Raw genomic sequence first — 24124 nt, forward strand, 5'->3', positions numbered from 1 at the left:
AAATCACACAATTCTAGCATTTGCTACACCTACACATACTTCTCGTAAAAGGGCAAATCAGGTTAGAGTAAAAAGATAACATCTTGAGCTGATTAGTATCTAGGATCCTCCACAATGCAGCTTCTCTAGGCGGCATTCAAACTCACATTTATCTGCTACAAAAGATACATTGAACTACCTTGTACCCTGCAGGTGTACTGTTGCAACCAATTAGAACAATCTATGGTTTATTATGTTAAAATAAAACAGTTCACATAGGAAAGAAAGTCAAGGTACATGTTGTTTGTTAATTTGGACTACACCTTTGCCTATGTTTAAAAGTTCACGTTTCATGAACCAAGATGGCAACTAACCTTATCCCTTTTAAACAAAGGCCTACATTAGCAGTGAGAAATCTAAACATAAATAATGCACAGTTTATAGCATTTGCAAGTTTACATGTTAATATCAATATAATGCAAATCATTTAACATGAAAAACCCTTTCAATAGTGTGGGAAAGGGCACTTTTTGCGGGGTTAGCTCAAATTATTTACCTTCTTTCTCCTCTGTTTTTTACTTCATTTTTGCTGGTGTTAGCACTCTGGGCACTTTACTACTGCTGACCAGTGCTAAAGTGCACGTGCTCTGTGTCTAAAATGGAATGGCATTTGGTTTCTCCATGATACACTTATTTGATTTACTATTCAATTTATTTATTATGTTTTGGCTCTCATAAGAGGGCCACATAAAAGTGTACAAACTTCAACACACAGCGAATACATTTCAGAAAAAAAGCAAAAAGCAAACACAAAACATATACCGTTTGAGAAACCTAGGATAAATACAGTACTAACATGTGAACCAAAACTACAAAAAGTCGGAACGTCAAAACATCTCCCGAAACATATTAATAAATAGCTAGGAAACCTTTAAAAAAGTTAAAAATATGAAAGCAGAACATTTCATTGGGAGGACAATAAAGTGCAGAGAGAAAGCCATTCAATGTGACAATGCCCAGACGAAGACAGATAGCTTTTAACCATTTAAAGCGCAATTTACGAAGCGCAGGGCAGATCAATAACACATGCATACAATCCTGAATATTCACTTTACATAAATTGCACAGAGGAGATGAACCATACCATTTAGATAACAATCGATTAAGAGGTATTAAATCGTAGCGTAGAAGAAACCAAAATCTACGTATATCATGCGGTAGGGTCCATAAAACATAGGGTTGAGGTTGTTTCAACTGATAAGAGTCAAGGAGAAGATCTACATTCCTTTTTTCACAAATTGATTTTTTATCAGATAGAAAACATAGGTCCCATGAGGCTGCTTTCAAAACCAACTTTAACTGTAATGGAGAGTACAGGAAAAGAGTAGTTTCATCTAAATTTAATAGAGTTACAGCTTTTCTAAAATTACAAACAAGTTGAGAGAACTCATTAAAATTACCCAACAATTCAATTCTGAGGAGAGCTCTCATTGTCCCTACTTCTGCTCTAGCGAGGCAAGCCACCCATCTTACAAGAGCACATAATCCCTGGACCCAACTACTCCTAAGACCAAAGTCGAGCCTACAGGCTGCCAGAGAGCACGCAGTATTTAAGGAAGTAAGAGATCTTAGGAGCTTCCCCTCAATCTTATGGCAAAAGTCCCATTTCTTCACCTCGATAAGTTCAATACCATACAGTATTGTAGCGGGGATTTTGGATCTATACACTTCCAATAAACTCGGAAAGTGCCGTTTCCCCGTTGCATGGTATAGGGAATTTAAACCTTTGCCATGGGCAATAGCTTTGCGTGAACAATGCTCTATATGGAGCTTCTCACTCAAGTTAGCTGTAACAATTTTCCCTAAGAACGTGTAGGACTTTACCACCTCAAGTTTTTGATCCCCAATAGACCAACCATAATCTACAGATCGGCACCTCTTCCTGCCAGCTATACACATGACTTTACTTTTGGTAATGTTAATCTTCATGGCATGGGCTACCGCAAAAGAATGCAGAGCATGAAGCCGATTGGCTAATCCCTTAGGAGTTAAGTCAAGGATGAGGACATCATCGGCATACGTCAGGCAAGAAATCGGTGCCCCCCCCACCACCGGGGCAATGCCCTCTCTGGCAGCCAAGGCGGCGGGTAAGTCTGCCGTATATAAGGAGAACAAAAGGGGAGCCAATAAACAGCCTTGTTTAAGGCCATTCGAAGTTAAAATTGTATCAGATAACCCCCTTTCGCCCCCCAACAAGACCCTGCACCAGGTCTCTGTATGTAAAGCCTTCACCAACTCCAACAAATAGAGTGGGAGCCCAAGCGCTGCCAATTTTCTCCACAGCGTTCCACGATCAACTTTGTCGAACGCTGTGGAAAAGTCAATAAAGGCGGCATACACAACCCCTCCTCTCACCTGAACATACTTATCTGTAACCACATGAAGGGCTGTGAGGTTATCTAACGTACCGTGGTTCCTACGGAAACCGGTCTGTTCTATTGGCAAAATATTATTCTCCTCAACCCACTCGGAGAGGGATTTTAGAAGACATTTCGCAAAAACCTTTCCGATAGAGTCGAGGAGAGCAATCAGACGGTAGTTACTAGGACTATCCCTAGTACCCTTCTTAAAAATAGGGACCAAGATACTTCCCCTCCAAGAGGCAGGTACCATTTTAGACAAAAAACAGGCTCTATACAGAGGATACAAGATTTTACTCCACCTTGCAGGATCAGATTTCAAAACCGTCATTGGGAGTTCATCAGGGCCCATTGCCCCTGAGACACGCATGTTTTTTATAGCCATCTCGATTTCTTTTCCAGCGGGATAATTAATAAGACCCACAGGAGTGGCACCGCTGTCAGTATCATTACTAATGATAGCACCGATGGCAATATCATCAATTAGACTCCCATTCCCTGAATAAAGATCCCGAATATAGGTAGTCCATACCTCTTCCGCTATAGGGATAGGAGATGGGCTTACTCTAGAGCCACACCCCCTACCGATTATTGCCCAAAATTCTCTGATCCTGCCATGCACAACTGCTTCCCTCAAGCTAATCCATACCTTATCCTCCCGTTCCTTTTTTATTTTTTGCCGGAGTCTACTTCTCTTTCTTTTTAGCCTGGAAATTTCTTTTCCGCGTTCCATGACTCTGTCTAGATATTGTTCACGGACTAATTTGTTTATTTCCCTATTCAGGCTACGCAAGATGCTGGGGACCACCACTCCGTTTTTGGGTCGGGGAGTTTTTTTTGCATAAGAAATAATTTTTCGCATAAATTCTGCAAAGTAGACCATTTCATTCCCACGCCACTCATCTAGAACTACTAGGGTATCGGATAAAAAATCCTGCACCCCATTAATGGCTGAAGGATTCCAAAAGCACCTTCCAGGAGAAGCATGGATGGCAGCATCACTGCCGGACATAGACCAAGGTGCGATTGTCGAAGGATTTAAAGAAATGGTTACAAACAATATGCTATGATCACTCAGAGAGGTAGCTATGACCTTAAGGTCCTGAATAGAAGGAAACAGACCGTAGTCTGCGATTACATAATCTAGGATAGAGGACCCAAAGGGAGACTTGTGAGTAAATTTTGCAGGCACATCCGACGGAAATCTCCCATTTAATATAAGTCCGTCGACGGCCGCTAGTTCATTTAGCAAAATGTTCCCACGTTTATTTGTCACTAATTTATCAGGGAAGAGTGATTGAGGAATAAAATGTGCCTCTTCCTTAGGTTTATTCCTAAAATGTTCCAAACTAACATTGGAGATTTTGCAATTCAAGTCTCCCACAAGCATAATTTCCGGAGGAGATGGGACATTCTTGATTGAGGCAATATATTGAAATACCTGCTTTAATATCACATTAAAACACTCCTCAGGAGGAATATAAACATTTAAAATCACAATAGGGGACTTTATGCCGTTGTTAAACAGATTATCAATGGTTATAGCATGGAAAAATTTGCTAGGATCAATATAATGGGAAAATCTCCATTGCATTTTGTTTGATAGTAGACAAGCAATACCCCCCCTAGCATGACCTTTCTTAGAAGGAACAGCAGGCACTTCCAGGGCATAGTAGTCCTTAGAAACCTTCAACGTATTAATACACCACGTTTCCTGTAAACAGATCACGTCAGCTCCCAGAGAATATAAAAAATCAAATTTCTCTGGGCTACTGTGAATCCCTGCCGCGTTCCAGGAAATGATATTTAATGAGGTGTTAAAGATGTTGAAACAATCTGGGATTATCTTTAGTTTTAGTAGATAAGGCACTTTGCAGCCAGTTCCACCGATTATTGTCCTCTAAAATAGAGGAATTCTGAGTCAGCGGAAGTGGCTTCACTTGGGAGACCGAGCGTTTTCCCTTGGATACCCAAATCCTCAGGTCTCTAAGGGGAGAGGCTGCACCATTTTGCTCCTCTCCTCTGAATACCTCCCCAGAAAACAGGTTTATATTACCAAGCTTGAAAATCGGAAGAATATCAATACCTGTACGTTGAAAGTTCTCAGCTTGCTGCAATATCAAATTTACAATGATAGGTGAATAGAATTTAACCCTTATACTCGTTACCTTAACTTCACCAAATAGGGAAACTAACTCAATGTCCCTAGTTTGGATATGACGGAGACTTTCTATCTCACTAAAACGCTTAAGGAGCCAAGCTCTATTTAAGGGCAAGTCCCGTCAAAAAGGGGTAAGAAGTCTAACTCAAGAGTTTCCACTGGAGCTTTTAAAGCTGTTAAGGGGCAATCCGGAAAATGGCGATCTCCCCTCTCAGAAACTACTAAGAAAGGAGAGGCCAAAGGATTAAGAGCCCCCGATTGATATTGATTTGAACCTCCAGTCGCTGTCGGTAGAGAGCGACTAGGGAGGGGACCCCCCATTTGTGGAATACCTTCCAAAGATGTTGACGGACACAATTCACTTTCTACCTTGAAAAAAGTAGAAATGGGGGGGTTCACTTCCATATCAATATCCGCATTTGCGGGTATAGAAGAAGGATCTAAAACGATCACTTCATTCTCCAGTGTGGTCAGAGAATTTTGAAAAATTATCCGACGCTGCCTTTTCTTCTTGTATTTTCTTATTGGTTTCTTTTTATTCCCCTTATTATTTCTGAGTTTACCATTTTTTTCCTTTACCTCCTGTTTATCATTGATAGGTTCTTTGTTATTTTCAGACGTGAAGATGGGAACAAGATCTTGAGCTACTTTAAGGCCAGATGTGGATTTATCTTCCTCCACAATCTCAAGAACTGAGTTGTTAATACAGTTGGGCACTGCAGTTTGGGGCATAGCTACAGTGTGAGATATCAGGACCGATGACCCCGCTTTCTTGTCAGAATCCACTGGAGCCACATTTATTTCCCTCGATGACAAGCTATGTTCAATCATAGGGGGGGGAACACTTCTTGTTTCAGGTGACTTTTGTAACAAGGACTTCAGTATTTGGGTAACAGACTCCAAAATACAATCCGAGTTACCAACAAATTTCCCTAAGAGAGATAAAATAGAGGCTAGTAATTGTTCCAACGCAATCATAGATTCAGAAATTGGTTTTTCACATGCTACCCCTGACCGGCAGATACCGGATAGATCAAGACCCGGGGGCCCAGAAGCGATTAACAAATCGGACATATCCTGACCATTCAACGAGGGGGTACTGCTGTACAACAATAGTCCAGATGGAGTAAGACCCCCCGAAGATTTAATAGGGGCCAGAGACTCCACTTTCCCTGTACTAACATAACGGCCGCAGAGATCAAAGTCAATGGATAGTGGTGACGAGTCTCCACCCAACTGGTCCTTCGGCGGGGTTTGAGACGCAGATGGTAGATTAGATGGTAAATGAGTGAGTTCCCTCTCAAGTACTGGGAAGGCGAACTCACTCTCATCATTCCCTTCCGAAAGGACACGGGGAGGAGACACCACTGGCACAGACTGTTGTAGTACAGGCTGCACGAGAGAGGGCAGCGGGGATGTAGTGGCTTGAATATGGACCCCTAAAGCCATGGCACAGGAACCTTTTTGTGTAGATAAATTAGCGGTCTTGGGGGAGGGCAAATCCCAAAACTCAGAGAGTTGGCATTGGCCCTTCAAAGGGGGGTTATTTACAGATTTATTTCTAGTGCGATTAATATCTTTGTTTACACCAGATATACCACCCACTTCCCTACCAGACCGCAATTTCTTAGACATCTTCTAAACAAATGTATCCACAAAATAATCTTATAAAAGTAAAATTCCTCCGGAAGAGTAAAACAGACAATAATATGGTCCTCCTAAAATAAGAAATATAGTCCGGGAGATGCAACAATGACTGCCCGACAATTAAAGCCGAGGAAGTTGCAGAACAGTCTCAATAAAAGGTTACTTCCTCCAACAGTCAAGCGTATTTCCCATAGGTGTATGTACACAGAATGTCAATCACTATCGAAGAAAATAACCGGGCCCAGCCCGGCCTACCTCAGCCACTGAGGGCCACAGAGGGTCCGCCCTTAGTCCGGGCTTTGTCCCGGGCTTATGTCCCGCACACGCGTCCCGCTAACGCGTAATCCGCCCAGGTTAAATGCAATGCCAGGTATAGGGGGCGGAGTCACGGGAAGAGGCAACAGGTGTGCTTGGTGGGACTCGCACAGCCTGATGGGCCTCGCAGTCCCGTCCTCCGGCGCTTGCAAAGGTCCCACGCAGAATTCGATCTCAAAACGGGGCTCCGACCAGGCAATGCACTTCAGAGTGCACCAAGTCCTCAAGGCACACAAAATCTCCTCAGCGAGCGGCCCCCGCGGAGCGGGGGCCGCGAGGAGTTTAAAGGCAAGCAGGGGGGCGGAGACACGGGAAGAGGCAACAGGTGTGCTTGGTGGGACTCGCACAGCCTGATGGGCCTCGCAGTCCCGTCCTCCGGCGCTTGCAAAGGTCCCACGCAGAATTCGATCTCAAAACGGGGCTCCGACCAGGCAATGCACTTCAGAGTGCACCAAGTCCTCAAGGCACACAAAATCTCCTCAGCGAGCGGCACCCGCGGAGCGGGGGCCGCGAGGAGTTTAAAGGCAAGCAGGGGGGCGGAGACACGGGAAGAGGCAACAGGTGTGCTTGGTGGGACTCGCACAGCCTGATGGGCCTCGCAGTCCCGTCCTCCGGCGCTTGCAAAGGTCCCACGCAGAATTCGATCTCAAAACGGGGCTCCGACCAGGCAATGCACTTCAGAGTGCACCAAGTCCTCAAGGCACACAAAATCTCCTCAGCGAGCGGCACAGTATTTGATTTACTAGTAGGTCTCGGGTACAGTGCGCTTCATGTGCCCAGGGCCTGTAAATCAAATGCTACTAGTGGGCCTGCCAAGCAACAACTAGGGTTTTGGCAGAAGCACAGTAAGGCTGCGCCAATAGATTAATAAACAAAAGAGTTGCCAGTACTGTGCAATAATTCAATATTTCACCAGGGTCATGAGCTGCCAGAGCTGCCAGTCGCTCATTACCACAAACCACTCTTTCAGTCAAGATATTTACCAAAGTTAGATACATTTATTTTAATTTTGTTTTCTTTTTGAAAAAAGGGAGGGTTTTTTTATTTTTACACAACAGAATGTATAATTTGGCTTCAGTCTAATACATTCATTATAGACAATGTAGGGTCAATAAAGGACTATTGGGCTAAAAGATTGGAAAAAGGAGGGCAAGTATGCCAGGGAGTGGAAAAGAGAAGGTTAAACATTTAACACATAACACTCTCGGACATCAATTGATGACAGACAACAAAAAATTGGTGGTAGAAAGGAAGAGGGAAATTTTTTCTCTATTAAAGATTTATTTTATATTATAGGCCCTGCAAGGATTCTGTTTATGTTTGGCAGGTGAAACCTACTCCACTCAATGGAAAGATACACAAATCCAATTATATTCATAGAATAGACCATCAGTCATTGTTCTATTTACAATACATATTTGGAAACGATTGGTCTATATAAACAAAGAATATGAAAAAAGGGGGGGGTCGACGCGTTTCGAATCCCTAGAAATCGGGGGATTCTCTTCAGGACCAAACAACACAATCTGAAAGACATAAATTAAATAAAATACTGTCAGTCATCTACATGAGCGACTCTCAACTTACATTCGGCTCTGCATATACTCAGATCATAGTTATCAAAAAAGGAAACGGACACTAGTTACACCTTATGGCCATTGTGCCTACCTGCCTTGTGCTGACTCTACCCCGGGGCAGAGTCAGCACAAGGCAGTAATCCTCCATACACGCGGCTCTGGGCTTCATACTGCTACCTAAGCGATACCCCGGTGAAGTAGGAGCACTTTTGGTTGCAGATTATGAAGGAGAATTTCCAAAACACGTAACCAAAATAAGAGTGCATATACGTGAAATACTACAACACTAATTGTGTAAGTACATTTTCTGTTGTTTGTTAGTCCTGACGAAAGCTCCATAGACCCCTCCAGGCCCAAGGAGCTGAAACATGTCGACGTACCTTACTAATTATACTATTAGACCCAGTAACTCGGTCTAAAAACCGTATCACATAACTTTTAATGTGGTAAAAACAACCCCTATTAAAGAAACTTTTGGGCAGTTTGCCCTTTTTAACAATTTTTTCCTTTTTTGCACATTTTACTTTACACCCCTTTTTCCACTTAAATTCTCTGGACACTGCACCTTAGACCAGAGGCGCCTCGGGTGAGGCTGGCAAATTCACTACTTCGGAGTAGCCAATGATAACTGCCACAACTCTAATGTGGGGCGGATGAACCAGATATACCGCACCTCCTTCCAACAATAACATAGAGTTTTTTGAGGCTACTCTGACCTTTATTCCTTATACCAATGGCCATAAGGTGTAACTAGTGTCCGTTTCCTTTTTTGATAACTAGAAACTAATTTTGGGGAATGAAACGGAGATTCTGATCCCTTATCCCTCCTTCTGATTAATTACTATACTCAGATCATACCTGAACTTCTTTGTGGTGTCTTCACATCCGTGAGGCTAAAAAAATGGAAGAATTGGCAAATTTGTCTAATGATGTTTAACTCGAAGGAGGCTTTTATTAGAGGGGTCAGTTAGTCATTTCACTTACTTAGAAAGTCAGTCGAGTGTTTCCTACTCAGTCCACTTGATTTAAGACTCTCGATCCATCATGTCTTTCTTTGTTTTGACTTGTTTACTACTCTGAAAAAAAAATAATACCAATAGGATGGTTTCTTAAGGAGGTCTATAGTGTAGGGATGGAGACTACAAAAATACACATCTATGCGTGATTTTTCGCGCCGTGGTCTCGTCTTTCCGCTAATTGTGCTAGTATTTGCTTACATAAGGATTGTCTATTTCGAAATGTAATTACAGAATCGGCATCGTATGGGGGAGAAAATATTTTCGGAATATGCACACGGCTGCCCTTGGTTGTGCGTTTTTAGTTTAACATTAACTTAGAGGGACGTATTTGAAAACTTCTTGGTGGTTCTATATCGCAAGGCTCCGAAATTGAAGGTCGCGAAATCGTTAATTAAAATAACTATCATAAAAACAACAGAAGTTCATTCGTGCGGGTTTACCTTCAGTGTTTTCCGGTATCCTCCTTAATGTAACGCCGCCATCAGTGCAGACGCCATTCATTCATTAGTTCCGGGTCAGCTTGTTTAAAAGGACTCTGGCTTCCAGGTTGACATGCAAGTGTTGCTGGGAAATGGAGTTTTTATACGATTGTATACACCATAAATGAGTTTCTCATTATTTATTACAAAAGAGTCGAGAATGGACTCAAATGATTGATTCATCGGTGTTCACGCTCTTACTTAAATTGGTGTTTTTACATCATACCACGTGGAAGTCGCGCTCCCGCCAATTTATGTATTTTGAATTGTGGGATAAATGCGCCACAATGAAAAATTGGAATTTGAGACTTCATTCGGGTTTCATATCAAATTTTATAATTGTTTGGTTTTTGTTCTTGAGAATCGAGTGCTGACTCTGATTATTTATTAATTGTTTGTTGAATCTCCCACCTCTATTGTTTAATTATTTCTTTAAAAAATAGGAAAAAAAAAAAAGTAAATGATGTGAAAGCCAGTGATTGTTGTTCACGGTAGGATTTACTTGAGATGTTTAAGAAAACTTCAAGTGAGACACTTTTGAAGAAATTTTTAGAGATTATATAATTCAGACATCTCATTTAAGCCTCGGATAGTGGTGTTAAATTTGAGAATAAGTATCGCTTCTCGCTGTCTCAATTTGGCCTCTACATCACCACCTCTTGGATCTGGTTCGATCTTAGATATTACTGTCCATCTCAAATCATTTTCCCCATGGGATTCTTCAATCCAATGTTGGACCAAGGGAGCTGTAAGTACTTTCTTTTTAATCCTGGATTTGTGCTGTGACATCCTTTGCCTGGCTTCCTGATTGGTTTTATCAATATAAAGCTTGTTGCATGGGCAGATTATACCATACACGAGGTTTCGCGTTTTGCAATTCGTAAATTGGTCATGTTTCCATGAGATACATTCGTGTTGGAACAGATTCCCTTCGATGGTAGAGGTGCAACACAGACAGGTACCACATTTCCGGTGTCCAGTGATTGGAGGGAGATTGACGTAGTCCCGCAGTGTGGAAGTTCTTGCTTTTGGTACAGCTGCTCGGACAATTTGGTTGGCAATACTTTTGTCCTTTTTGAAAGCAAAAAGTGGCACTTCTTTAAACTGATCATCAAGTTCTTTTAATAAGTGCCAGTTTTGATAGATGTTTTTTTTCAAAAAATTGAATGATGGACAGAAAGTTGAAACGCAAACTGTGCGTTTTAGTTGTTTTTTTTCTTTCTTTTTAAGCAGTTCTTCTTGTGGGGTCCACCACGCTCGTTTGATGGCTTGTTTCAATAATTTTGCTGGATACCCATGATCTATTAATCTTTCTTTTAAGGCATTGGCATGATTCATGTATTCATCCTTGAAGGAACAGTTCCTCCGGATGCGGAGGAACTGTCCCACAGGTAGATTTTGTTTTAAGCTCCTCGGATGATTGATTGAGTAGTCTAGTGCTTTGTTTCGATTAGATTTCTTCCTGAAAAGAGTAGTCACTAGCTGACCATTGGAGCAATATATTTCCACGTCTAAGAAAGAAAGTCGGGTTTTAGATGATTGTAGGCTAAATTTGATGTCTCTCGTCCTGTTATTGAGCCATTCATGAAATTCCGAGAGCTGTTCTGAATTGCTGGACCATGTAAAAAAGACATCATCAATGAAACGGACCCAACCTCCGATCCATTGATGAAACAGGTTGTTATTATGAATGAAAGCATCTTCGTATTGGCTCATAAACAATATTGCCAGCTCTGGGGCGAATGGACAGCCCATTGCGACTCCCTTTATTTGAAAGTAAAAGTCGTCCTTGAACTTAAAATAGTTTTTTGTCAGAGCCATTTTGGCTAGTTCCAGGATAAATTCAGTGGGGATTTTGAATGGCCTTTCCCGCTTGTTCAAGAAGATCTCCAAAACCTCTAAAGCTTGGTCCTGAGGAATTTGGGTGTATAATGAGACAATATCCATACTGACCAAGAGGTCATGGTCCGAATTGAATGGTAGTTGATGTAATTTGTTTAGAAAGTCAGTAGTATCTTGGAGAAAGGACTTGACCGTAGTTGTAAAAGGTTTCAAAAAGAAATCGATGAATTTAGAGACCAGTTCGAATAGTGAGTCGCAGCCAGAGATGATAGGTCTGCCTGGCGGTGCTCGCTCATTCTTATGTACTTTGGGAAGCACATAGAAGAGCGGTGTTCGTGGGTGTTTATTGGCTAAATAATTGTACTCATGTTTTCCTAGAAACCCTTGTTCCAGACCTCTAATCAGAATCTTAGATAGTTCGTTTTGAAGTTCAATAGTTGGATTAGTATTAATTTTCCGGTAGCATTCTTTGTCTGTAAGTTGTCTAGTAGCTTCTGCTACATATTCCGTTGTTCCCCAGATGACGATGGAACCACCTTTATCGGCTTGTTTTACGATGATATTTTCGTCATTTTTGATAGAAAGCAATGCTTGTTTCTGATCTCGTGATAAATTTGGTTTGACAAATCCTTTATTCTTTTTTTCTTGGGCGGCGATGGCAGATAATACTGTTTTCTCAAAATAAATGACCTCTTTCGGTACTTTATGAGTAGGTGGACAAAAACGTGATTTTTTTATAAGGCCAGTAGTTTCCGTTTGTGGCACCATTTCTTTATCCGTGAAGAATGCAATTAATCGGATCTTTCTACAGAATTCGATGAATTCTAATTTCAGTCGGACAAAATCAGTTGCTTTTGACGGCACAAATGTCAATCCTCTTTCCAAAACGCTTATTTGACTTGGGGTGAGGAGTTTGTTTGAGAGATTATAAATTGAAGTTTTCTCTAGTTTTTGTAGTTCTGTCTCCTCGTTGACATCTCCCATGGTTGTTGGAATCGCGTTTTTCCTCATGTTTTTTGCTGGCCCTGGGCTAAAAAAGGCTGTTATTGTTGCTGTGGGTTGTTTTGTTGATAGTTTGATTGAAATTGTTGTTGATACTAATTTTGATATCCTCCCCTTCGTGTGAATGGGGGGCGTGAAGTGCCTTGATCTGAGTCGCTGCCTCCTGATGAGGAAGTGTCCGAAAATGTCAAATATTTTGTGCGTGATCTACCTTGATTATCAGGAAGAAAATGACGCGCTTCAGGACGTGAATATAAATCCTGTTGAAGGTATGGATATGCTTTATCAAAGGTGAAGTTGCGTTTATCTCTTTCAAAATTGCTATCTTTTTGTTGTACCGTGTAATCTTTAAATTCAAGAATCTCTTTCTCAACTTTTTCAAGTAAGTTTTTTGAGTCCTTGATTAGGGGATTTTATTTTATTACAGTCTCTAATGCTTCGATTTCTTCTAGTTGTAATTTAGATAATCGTTGCGCAGTTTCAATAGTTAGGACCATAAGATCTCTACTACATTTCGTCTCTATAAAGCTGAAGCCTTTTTTATAGATGGTATCCTCAGTAAAAATTACTGGTATGTTTTTAACTATAAGTCCTGATGGAATTGTGCCAGATCTGAGGTGTTGAAGTAAATAATGGCTGTGTAAGTCGGTCCGAATTTGCTTCTTCTTTAAACGAATAAGTTTGTCTGATTCGTTGTTAGTTTGAGCGTTGCTACTGAGGGTAGCTGAACCGAACAAAGGAGGGTCGCTCAGAGGTTTTTTGATGTGTTCTTCGCTGTATGCGAAGGTTTGATCTGACATTGTAGATTACCCGTACACTCTTTTAGAAGTAGCTCTCTACATATACCTTTCACACTGTTCTACAACTTCCATTCAAACTCATTCACACTAAACAAAAATTCAAAAAAGAAATTTCACAGTTTGGTAAAAATCTTGACTGAAAGAGTGGTTTGTGGTAATGAGCGACTGGCAGCTCATGACCCTGGTGAAATATTGAATTATTGCACACTAGTGGGCCTGCAGCACTGATTGTGCCACCTATAGGAGTTGCCCTTAAAACCTGCCTCAGGCTGGTCACTGCAGAGCCTGTGTGTGCAGTTTCAAACTACCATGTCGACCTGGCAAGTTTACCTACTTGCCCATCCCAAACCTTCCCTTTTACTTTGTGTAAGGCACCCCTAAGTTAAGTCCAAGGTAGTCCCTTTGGCAGGGTGCAGTGTATTTAAAAGGTAAGAAATTTGCTTTTAAGTTTTACATGTACTGGTTGTGCAAAATTGCTAAATTTGTTTTGTGCTACAGCAAAGCCTATCCCTCCCAAAGGTTAGCATTGGAGCTGTCTTTTATCATTTTCTAAGTGTATCTTCCAATAGGGAGCAGATGGAAAATTGGAGATTGGTGCCTCTGGACTCACAATTTAAAAAAACATCTTTTAGTGAAGTTGTTTTTTAAATTGCAGGTCTGAAAATGCCACATTTGGCAAGTTGCCATTTTCTTATTATATCTATTCTGTGCCTCTGCCTGTCCCTACACTACACGTCTGGGTTGGATAACAGTTGGGCCTTGGGAATTCACTCTAGACAGTCACACACAAAGGGAGCTGAAGTGTGCCCTGACCTATCACCAGGCTAATGAGCCTCTCTGAGCTAGAGTGGTGGGAGAAGCTGCCACATGCACCTAAATAGGGATGTCCTTGCCCCCAAAGATCTGCATAACTCCCCTGTAGTGTGTCTGGAGCCAGGGCTAGGAGAGGCGGGGTCTTCTGCACTTTAAAGACCTTTCTTTGAAGTATCCCTCCTTCAAAGTCTAAAATGGGTATAAGTACTGGACCTCTGAACCATATACATGTGCTGCCAGGAGGGACTGCCACTTTGCTGTTTGCTTTGCTGTGTTGACCTGCTGCCTGCTGCTTTTGTACCGGTAGTGAGAGGACAGGATGTTGCCCTCTGCATCCTTCTTTCTAAAGGTCTTCCAAGGGCTTGAGTTGCGCTTGCCTCATGTCAGAAGTCTCAGAGCCTTCAAAGATTTCACCTGCAGGCACCTGGGCTCCTCTGTTGAGAGCCCCACTCTGCCAAGTGGTGCCAAATCCAGTTCCTGTGCCCTTGGAAGTGAGTTTTCTATGCTAAAAGGAAGTCATCAGCACATCAACTTCGAGCATGACTTTGAAACTGGTACCGCTCTCTGACACTGTGTAGCTGCCTGCAACCAAGCTGTGGTCCCCATTCGACGCAATGACTGCGACTTACAACACAGGCCCTAATGACCCCACAGTGTTATGATATGTTATATCCATTTTCAACGCGCTCGGATACTCATAAGTGTCCCGGTGCGATGCCAGCATCACAACATCACCTACAACGCATTCCTCTACATCGCATGACACTACATCGCATATTAAAAAACTAACTTTAGAACACATTCCATTACATCGCATACTACCTTTACAACACATACCATTACAATGCATACCATTACATTGCATTTAAGGTAAGTATTGGATAGTAAAGGGGTACAAATTACTACTCTAACACCAGGGGGTGCAACAGTAGGGTAAATGTTGGATAGTGTAGGGGTAAAAATTATTATTCTAACTCCAGGGTGTGCAACAGTAGGGTAAGTGTTGGATAGTGTAGGGGTTAAATTTACTATTCTGACTCCAGGGGATGCAACAGTAGAGTAAGTGTTGGATAGTATTGGAGTACTATGCGTTGTAATGGTATGCGTTGTAATGGTATGCATTGTAATGCCTGCATTGTAGTGACATGCAATGTAGTGTCATGCATTGTAATGGTATGCGTTGTAATGCCTGCGTTGTAGTGACATGCGTTGTAAGGGATGTTGCGATGTAGTGACTGCGTTATGAAGGTTGTTTCCCCCTTTCCACTCTCCTCCTGGTGATACACGAATGGTACACCGGCGGCTGGTCTAACCCGGCGTACCAACTTGAACAAGAGAGCCTAGGGTTCTCTTGAATACAGCCCATCCTCTACGGAGCCCCGATTTCCGGCATACTCCCCCCAATCACCAGAGCGTTATTGGTTGCCTGGCGCTCTATATTGCGTTACACACAATGGGATAATAACCTGACACTGCAAACACCCCTGTGGGAGGGCGCTTAGCTAGGGGAGGTAGGGGCACTGGAGGGCTTTCGCAAATGGGACTTGATTGGTATCTTGCAACTTGGGACATATGGAAAGGAAACCACATGTGCTCCTTCCAAGATCTACAAAACTCTTTTGGACTGCACCACACCCAATTCTACAAATACCTTTAACTTCGCCATGCCTTGACTCCCTACACACCTGCAAATGTCACGTTACCTGAGTTTAGTCCCCTGGAAGGCCACATTCTGATTGGGACCTAGGGAAGGGAGGGGTTACCAAGATTTATCAATCACTAGTCAATAACTCCTCAACTTCTCTAGACCTCCTCAGATCGCGCTGGGAAATTTGGCTGGGCCCCTTGGAGGAGGAGGACTTGAGGGACGCCCTGATGGCCCCCGCACTAATACCATCTTCTCCATACTCATTGAGCTCCACTGTGCATATCTGGCCCCAGCCCGCCTACACCGAGTTGGGCAACTGTCCAACCCCACATGCCCACTGTGCCATGAAGAATCAGCGGATTTCTACCACATGGTATGGGCCTGCGACCCTTTCACCTCATACTGGTAGAGAGTGGTGTCCAACCTTGGCGCTGTCCTGGGTTTGGCGGTCCCGCTCAACCCATCAGTTTTACTCGTGGGTGTCATGGATGACCTGAATGGATCGCGGGTGGACAAAATCTTTCTCGGCACAGCGATTATGGTGGCCAAACGCAATATGGCAGCGGCGTGGAAGTACTCTGCCCCCCCTCCCCCTAGTATCACTAAATGGCATCGATTGGTGCGCTGCACAAGAAAGATCTACATACAAAGTGAAAGGTTGCCCGGCCAAGCCCTGACGCGTATATGGGGGAAATGGTTGGGGCTAGTGACTTAATTGAAAATGGGGATGCTGAGGGGGGAGTTGGAGTTTCTCAGGCTTGCTACGGCTTCACACTGAGAATAGACCAATATGAACTGTGACAACATGCACTGTGCTAAATGTCTGACTTGTCTATGCTGCTGGTTCTGTAATTGTATGCCTTAAAAAAAATAACATTTGTTATAAAAAAAAAAACTCCGAAAGGGGTGTAAGGATGTTATCGTCATATTAATGTTAACTACTATTCAACATGTTTCAGCCCATTATCTATGGCATCTGGGGCCCCAGGCTATTAACAGGACAAAACAAACACACTAACCCAGTTAAAAACATGCTCTGCTCTCATGCATACGTGTTGAGATATTACTCGCCTTCAAATGGCCTTATTAGGTCTTGATTCCTGTAGTAAAGAAATGCAAATAGTAAAGAAACGCAAAAAGAATCCAATTATTTTCAGCAAGATCGCATCTTTTGAAAAGCACCCACATTGTTATTAATTATTTTAACCCAAGGTGATGGTCATTCCACAAACATGTCAATGATTAAAATGCTCATACACATGCAGTCATGCAAGCATGCAATATTCCCACATAGCATACTCATTTTATGTGCCAAACATTGTGTGTTTTTTCTCATATACATCATTTTCAGGCAGCATACCATGCTAACTGGCCAATAGTGTCACAATGCCAGCATCTATGCTATTCCATTCATATACTGAGACTTACTCTACTGGGGAATTAAAAATGCTACATGCACATGTGAGGCGGGGGAGCATGTCCCTGTACTCCCACTGGAGGAATAATGCCATCATTCACATGAGGTGAAAAGGTAACGCGAAATCAAAATAGTAATTAAGAGAAACAATCCCTTTGATCTGGTGCCAGACTGCCCCGAAAATACGTACGGTAACCACTTACTTCTTCAAGAGTAACATGCTCCTCCTCTAAACCTACGGGATCGTCCCTCTTTACCCAACACCGCATACATGTGACAACGGGACCCGGTATTTCTATATACTAAGCGGCTCCCATATGCGCCCAGTGAACTATGCACAATGGCACGTATGAAAAATAACATAATCACGTCATGCCCAGTGATGTAGTAGTGTCCCTATCGTTAGGGGAATCATGGGAATTGTGATTCCAATTTTTACACACTATGCCCTGAACAGACGTAACAACAGTGAGGTGCTGTATAACCTCATATATGCAGAGTACCGTAAGACGTCCCTTCATAAAAGAACCCTTTACTGGAAAGAAAAATGTAATAAATGTACAGACGATGCCTCTGCATTCTATTTAATTTTAACCCCTTCGATGCTAAACATACCCTTTTTTTGCAAACTGCCTAGCTGTGGATTTTGAACCCTAGCTCAGCCAGCACCAAGGGAAACCTAGCAAACGTATACATTTTTTTAAATTAGACACCTGAGTAATCTAGGATGGGGTGCCTTGAGTGGCACTCACAGGTTCTGTTACCCAGAATCCCGTGCAAACCTCAAACTTTGTGAAAAAAAACACATTTTTCTCACATTTCTGTGATGGAAAGTTCTGGAATCTGCGTGGATCCACAAAATTTCACCCACCCCGCATTCCCCCAAAGTCCTCCAATAAAAATGGTACCTCACTTGTGCGGGAAGACCTAGTACCATCAACAGGAAACGGTCCAAAACGCAACGTGGACACTTCACATTTTTAAACCCAGGGGAATATAGGATGAGGTGACTTGTGTGGCTCTCACCAGGTTCTGTTAACTTTGCAAACTTCAAACTTTGTAAAAGAAACACACAATTTCCCTACATTTCTGTGATGAAAGTTCTGGAATCTGCGTGGGTCCACAAACTTCCACCCAGCCCGAATTCTCCAAAGTCTCCCGATAAAAGTGGTACCTCACTTGTGTGGGTGGGTCAAGTACCCGTGAACGTCATGTTCTTGAAGCTGCCGCTTTGCTGGAAGGAACTCACGACGGGCAGCCTGCACCGCCATCGTGTAATCATGGTAAAAAGCAAGAGAGTTTCCTTGATGGCGATTTCACCCTTCTCCCTGGTGGTGTGTAGAACAGCAACACGGTTCCTGAAACTGAGCAATTTAGCAATTATCGGGCGAGCTGGTAGGCCAGGAGTGGGCCCGGGCCCAGGAGAGCAGTGTCGTGCTCAACTATGAAGACGGGAGAAATGACATCGCCAAATAGGTCCCGGATCAGTTGCTCGACAAAGTTGGAGGATTCGGGCATGCACGTGATGCGTAGGTTGCTCCTATGGGAGTGCGCCTCCAAATCCTCGTTCTTGTTCTTTATCAGCTCTGGAACTATGTCCATTTGGAGTAGTTTATGATGATCTCGGGTTGCGGCATCCTCAATGTCAGAGACCCTCTTTTCCACATGAGTGAGCTGTGCATCATGCATGTCCACCCAGGCTTTGATGGTATCCAGACGAGCAGACAGGTGGTCGAGCTGAGTGGCAATGCCAGTAACGGTAGTTTTCACATCCCACATGATGGCTTTGAGGTCACCCTCAGTCTGGCCTGCGGGCTTGCCCACGTCCAAGGCTGCTCAATCCTATTGCGTTTGCCTGCTTGGCTCTTTTGGGGTCGACCTCCCCCATGGCTGGGTCACAGCCCCCACACAAGCGCGCCAACCGGAACCGCCAAGGAGCTGGAGGCAGAGGGGTAGCGTAGGGAGAGGTGGGCGCCAGCCAAAGGAAGTAAGGCCGTAGGCAGCGTGGTAGACAGGTGCGACAGGTGCAGATCCCAGGAGAGAAGCCTAGGCAGGAGGGCGCCGAAAAGGAGACACAGACCTGTAGGATCAGCACAAGCACCAGAGGGCAGCGTCAGACCAGAACCCTATGCAAGCATGCAAGGCAGAGCCGGAGGCGATGAGGCGCCAGGCCACGCAGGTGTGATCGGAGAACTGAGACGTATGTGGTGGCAGGCACAGAGGGCATGCCGGGTAGAGAAGCTAGGTGAGGCCGAAAGCCGGGAAATGGAGTGAAGGAATTTATGTATTGTCAACGCTCCGTCCATCATTTCCTTTGGTTTTTCTTTGTTCGCCATAAGTTGGCAGGGTATGCTCAGACGTGAGTCCCTTGCTCACTTTGCCACTGGATTCAAGCAAGCCGGGCTGAAGACGGCTGAAATGCCAGAAACCGGTCCTCGGTAGCTTGTTTCCGGTCCAGGGAAGACATGGCTTGGCAGTTCGGGCTGGACTGTTCCTATGAGGCATTGGTTCAGACTGATTTGCATATGGCCATGTCTGAACTGGGGTGGCAGAGTGGGCTAAACAACGGTGATGGATTAAACCCAGATCAGTTGACTGGGGTGAGTGCTTGTATTGTCAACGCTCCGTCCATCATTTCCTTTGGTTTTTCTTTGTTCGCCATAAGTTGGCAGGTTATGCTCAGACGTGAGTCCCTTGCTCACTTTGCCACTGGATTTAAGCAAGCCGGGCTGAAGACGGCTGAAATGCCAGAAACCGGTCCTCGGTAGCTTGTTTCCGGTCCAGGGAAGGCATGGCTTGGCAGTTCGGGCTGAACTGTTCCCATGAGGCACAGGGTCAGACTGATTTGCATATGGCCATGTCTGAACTGGGGTGGCAGAGTGGGCTAAAGAACGGTGATGGATTAAACCCAGATCAGTTGACTGGGGGTGAGTGCTTGTATTGTCAACGCTCCGTCCATCATTTCCTTTGGTTTTTCTTTGTTCGCCATAAGTTGGCAGGGTATGCTCAGACGTGAGTCCCTTGCTCACTTTGCCACTGGATTCAAGCAAGCCGGGCTGAAGATGGCTGAAATGCCAGAAACCGGTCCTCGGTGGCTTGTTTCCGGTACAGGGAAGGCATGGCTTGGCAGTTCGGGCTGGACTGTTCCCATGAGGCACAGGGTCAGACTGATTTGCATATGGCCATGTCTGAACTGGGGTGGCAGAGTGGGCTAAAGAACGGTGATGGATTAAACCCAGATCAGTTGACTGGGGGTGAGTGCTAGTATTGTCAACGCTCCGTCCATCATTTCCTTTGGTTTTTCTTTGTTCGCCATAAGTTGGCTGGGTATGCTCAGACGTGAGTCCCTTGCTCACTTTGCCACTGGATTCAAGCAAGCCGGGCTGAAGACGGCTGAAATGCCAGAAACCGGTCCTCGGTAGCTTGTTTCCGGTCCAGGGAAGGCATGGCTTGGCAGTTCGGGCTGGACTATTCCCATGAGGCACAGGGTCAGACTGATTTGCATATGGCCATGTCTGAACTGGGTTGGCAGAGTGGGCTAAAGAACGGTGATGGATTAAACCCAGATCAGTTGACTGGGGGTGAGTGCTTGTATTGTCAACGCTCCGTCCATCATTTCCTTTGTTTTTTCTTTGTTCGCCATAAGTTGGCTGGGTATGCTCAGACGTGAGTCCCTTGACCACTTTGCCACTGGATTCAAGCAAGCCGGGCTGAAGACGGCTGAAATGCCAGAAACCGGTCCTCGGTAGCTTGTTTCCGGTCCAGGGAAGGCATGGCTTGGCAGTTCGGGCTGGACTATTCCCATGAGGCACAGGGTCAGACTGATTTGTATATGGCCATGTCTGAACTGGGGTGGCAGAGTGGGCTAAAGAACGGTGATGGATTAAACCCAGATCAGTTGACGGGGGGTGAGTGCTTGTATTGTCAACGCTCCGTCCATCATTTCCTTTGGTTTTTCTTTGTTCGCCATAAGTTGGCAGGGTATGCTCAGACGTGAGTCCCTTGCTCACTTTGCCACTGGATTCAAGCAAGCCGGGCTGAAGACGGCTGAAATGCCAGAAACCGGTCCTCGGTAGCTTGTTTCCGGTCCAAGGAAGGCATGGCTTGGCAGTTCGGGCTGGACTGTTCCCATGAGGCACAGGGTCAGACTGATTTGCATATGGCCATGTCTGAACTGGGGTGGCAGAGTGGGCTAAAGAACGGTGATGGATTAAACCCAGATCAGTTGACTGGGGGTGAGTGCTTGTATTGTCAACGCTCCGTCCATCATTTCCTTTGGTTTTTCTTTGTTCGCCATAAGTTGGCAGGGTATGCTCAGATGTGAGTCCCTTCTCACTTTGCCACTGGATTCAAGCAAGCTGGGCTGAAGATGGCTGAAATGCCAGAAACCGGTCCTCGGTAGCTTGTTTCCGGTCCAGAGAAGGCATGGCTTGGCAGTTCGGACTGGACTGTTCCCATGAGGCACAGGGTCAGACTGATTTGCATATGGCCATGTCTGAACTGGGGTGGCAGAGTGGGCTAAAGAACGGTGATGGATTAAACCCAGATCAGTTGACTGGGGGTCAGTGCTTGTATTGTCAATGCTCCGTCCATCATTTCCTTTGTATTTTCTTTGTTCGCTATAAGTTAGCAGGGTATGCTCAGACGTGAGTCCCTTGCTCACTTTGCCACTGGATTTAAGCAAGCCGGGCTGAAGACGGCTGAAATGCCCGAAACTGGTCCTCGGTAGCTTGTTTCCGGTCCAGGGAAGGCATGGCTTGGCAGTTCGGGCTGGATTGTTCCCATGAGGCACAGGGTCAGACTGATTTGCATATGGCCATGTCTGAACTGGGGTGCCAGAGTGGGCTAAAGAACGGTGATGGATTAAACCCAGATCAGTTGACTGGGGGTGAGTGCTTGTATTGTCAACGCTCCGTCCATCATTTCCTTTGGTTTTCCTATTAAAGTGAACTACATGTTCCCAGGGCCTATAAAGTAAATGCTACTATGGGCCTGCAGCACTGATTGTGCCACCCACTTAAGTAGGCCTTGAAACGTGTCTCAAGCCTACCACTGCAAAGCTTGTGTGTACAGTTTACCCTGCCATGTCAATTTGGCATTTAAAACCCCTTGCCAAGCCCTAAACTCCCATTTTACTATATATATATATGTCACCCCTAAGGTAGGCCAAGGTAGCCCATATGGTAGGATGCTGTGTAATTAAAAGGTAGGGCATGTACTTTTACGTTTTACATGTCCTGGTAGTGAAAAACTCCCATATTCCTTATTCACTACTGTGATCCCTACCCTCCCATAGTTTAACATTAGGGATTCCTTGTTACATCTAATAAGCTGTAATTCCCAATTGGAAAGAGGTAGAGCAGTCATGGTTAGTACCCATGGAATTGTAATGATAAATGCTCTTTACTGGTAAAGCCGAATTTATCATTGCAATTTTAAAAATGCCACTTTTAAAAAGATGCAAAAGAAACAATTGATGGCGGACTGCTGGACAATGTAAACATTCACCCCCAGTCACAAGAATCTGAGTTAAATCCATCATTAAGGTTGAAACATGTTAACTTTTGTTGGTAGGGTCTGGAAGAGCACTCAGTTTGTAACCAGTCTACCCAGTAGACAAAAACGAACTCTACCACGTTAATCCAAAAAACATTTTGAAAATGTTACCCGGGCTTCTTCGTAAAATGTTAATTAGTAAAGCTGTACCTTGCCGCTACTCGCAACAGAATGTATGGAATAAGTATTAGGGAAAAGTGCAGAAAAAATATGTAAACCTGTTTAGTTATACACGTCTAAATATGAAAATCACATTTTCTAAATTCATCCAAACTGGCTTTAATATATTTTGCAGTGTTCCGTGTTTCTCACATCATTTTGCAGTGCTTAAACTTTCACATATATATTGTAAATTTTATAAATAAGTAGATGTTGAATTTCTTTTTTTTGCTTTTCAGGAGCTTGCTAAGAAATGAATGCATGTACACTGAAATCTCTGGAAATTCAAGAAACAAATCTTGAGTAACTGCTACAGCTATTAAAGAGGAAGTTATTTCAATGTCTTAATCATGTGTAATAAATGTTATCTAAGCAGGTAAAGCGGTGTGAAAATTATGGAAATTGTAATAAACCAATGTTGTATATGATGTTGGTAATGTAATATCAAATGAAACGTGATGTTGTAATTCTATTCTGTCTAACAGCATTCAAAACAATGTGCATTACACATTTACACCCTATCTATGGCTTGAGTAAGCATTTATTGAAAATTAAAGAAAGAAACAACCTGAGATATCTCATCAATAATTTCAAAGTGCAATAAGTCGCAATTGAGCTCAGTGATTCAATATATACCAAAAAACAACACATCTCAAAACCAGTTAGTCACAAATATATATACACATCATATTTACTCAAAATGTTCCATGATTATTGTGGTACATTCTTAAAAAATCAGGTATCTACAATATCTATTCAGATGTCAACACAACAATGATAATACTCCTAAGAAAGGATATTCACCATGAAATGACCCAGGACCCCAACAAAAAAATAAAAACATATCAGTCACACTATATACCTATCAGCCAAATCGCATACATCAGTCATCCTTAAACTAACAAACAAAATCAATCAAATCAAGCAATATTTATAAATGTTAGACAACATGGACTGAAATCATAACCCCTTATTCTGTACACTGGCAAACTCATTTGAAATACATATTATACAGAAACCATGAATTCAATATCATCTATTGGATTGCTTGATTCATGAATGTTTGAGTTAATCAGGTGTTTTGGTCCATGTACACCAAACCAAGGCAGGGACATCTTAAGGATTTTTAGGGCCCTGGGCCAAATGTATTTTGGGGCCCTGTTCGGAACAGCTTTTACTTTATAAACCAATTTCAGCTCTTTCATGTCCTCTTTGGCCACGTCACTGAGTGCACCTGCGCACTTCTCCAAATTCTAAATGTGTTTACATCTAATATTGATAGTGACAATA

At 43.5% G+C, this 24124-nt stretch overlaps 1 protein-coding gene across 1 annotated transcript in view; it reads left to right on the top strand.

Moving 5' to 3' along the window:
• LOC144820268 (purpurin-like) overlaps positions 1–23679 on the top strand; it is a 220035-nt gene extending 196356 nt beyond the window's left edge. The window contains exon 6 of the mRNA XM_078677855.1: positions 23074–23679. Within this exon, the coding sequence (XP_078533981.1) occupies positions 23074–23084 (11 nt within the window). The 3' untranslated portion in view covers positions 23085–23679. The remainder of the gene's footprint in view (positions 1–23073) is intronic.
• The last annotated feature ends 445 nt before the right edge of the window (positions 23680–24124 follow it).

The sequence above is a fragment of the Lissotriton helveticus genome, chromosome 2_1 (assembly GCF_964261635.1).
Source record: "Lissotriton helveticus chromosome 2_1, aLisHel1.1, whole genome shotgun sequence".
NCBI classification, from domain to species: domain Eukaryota; kingdom Metazoa; phylum Chordata; class Amphibia; order Caudata; family Salamandridae; genus Lissotriton; species Lissotriton helveticus.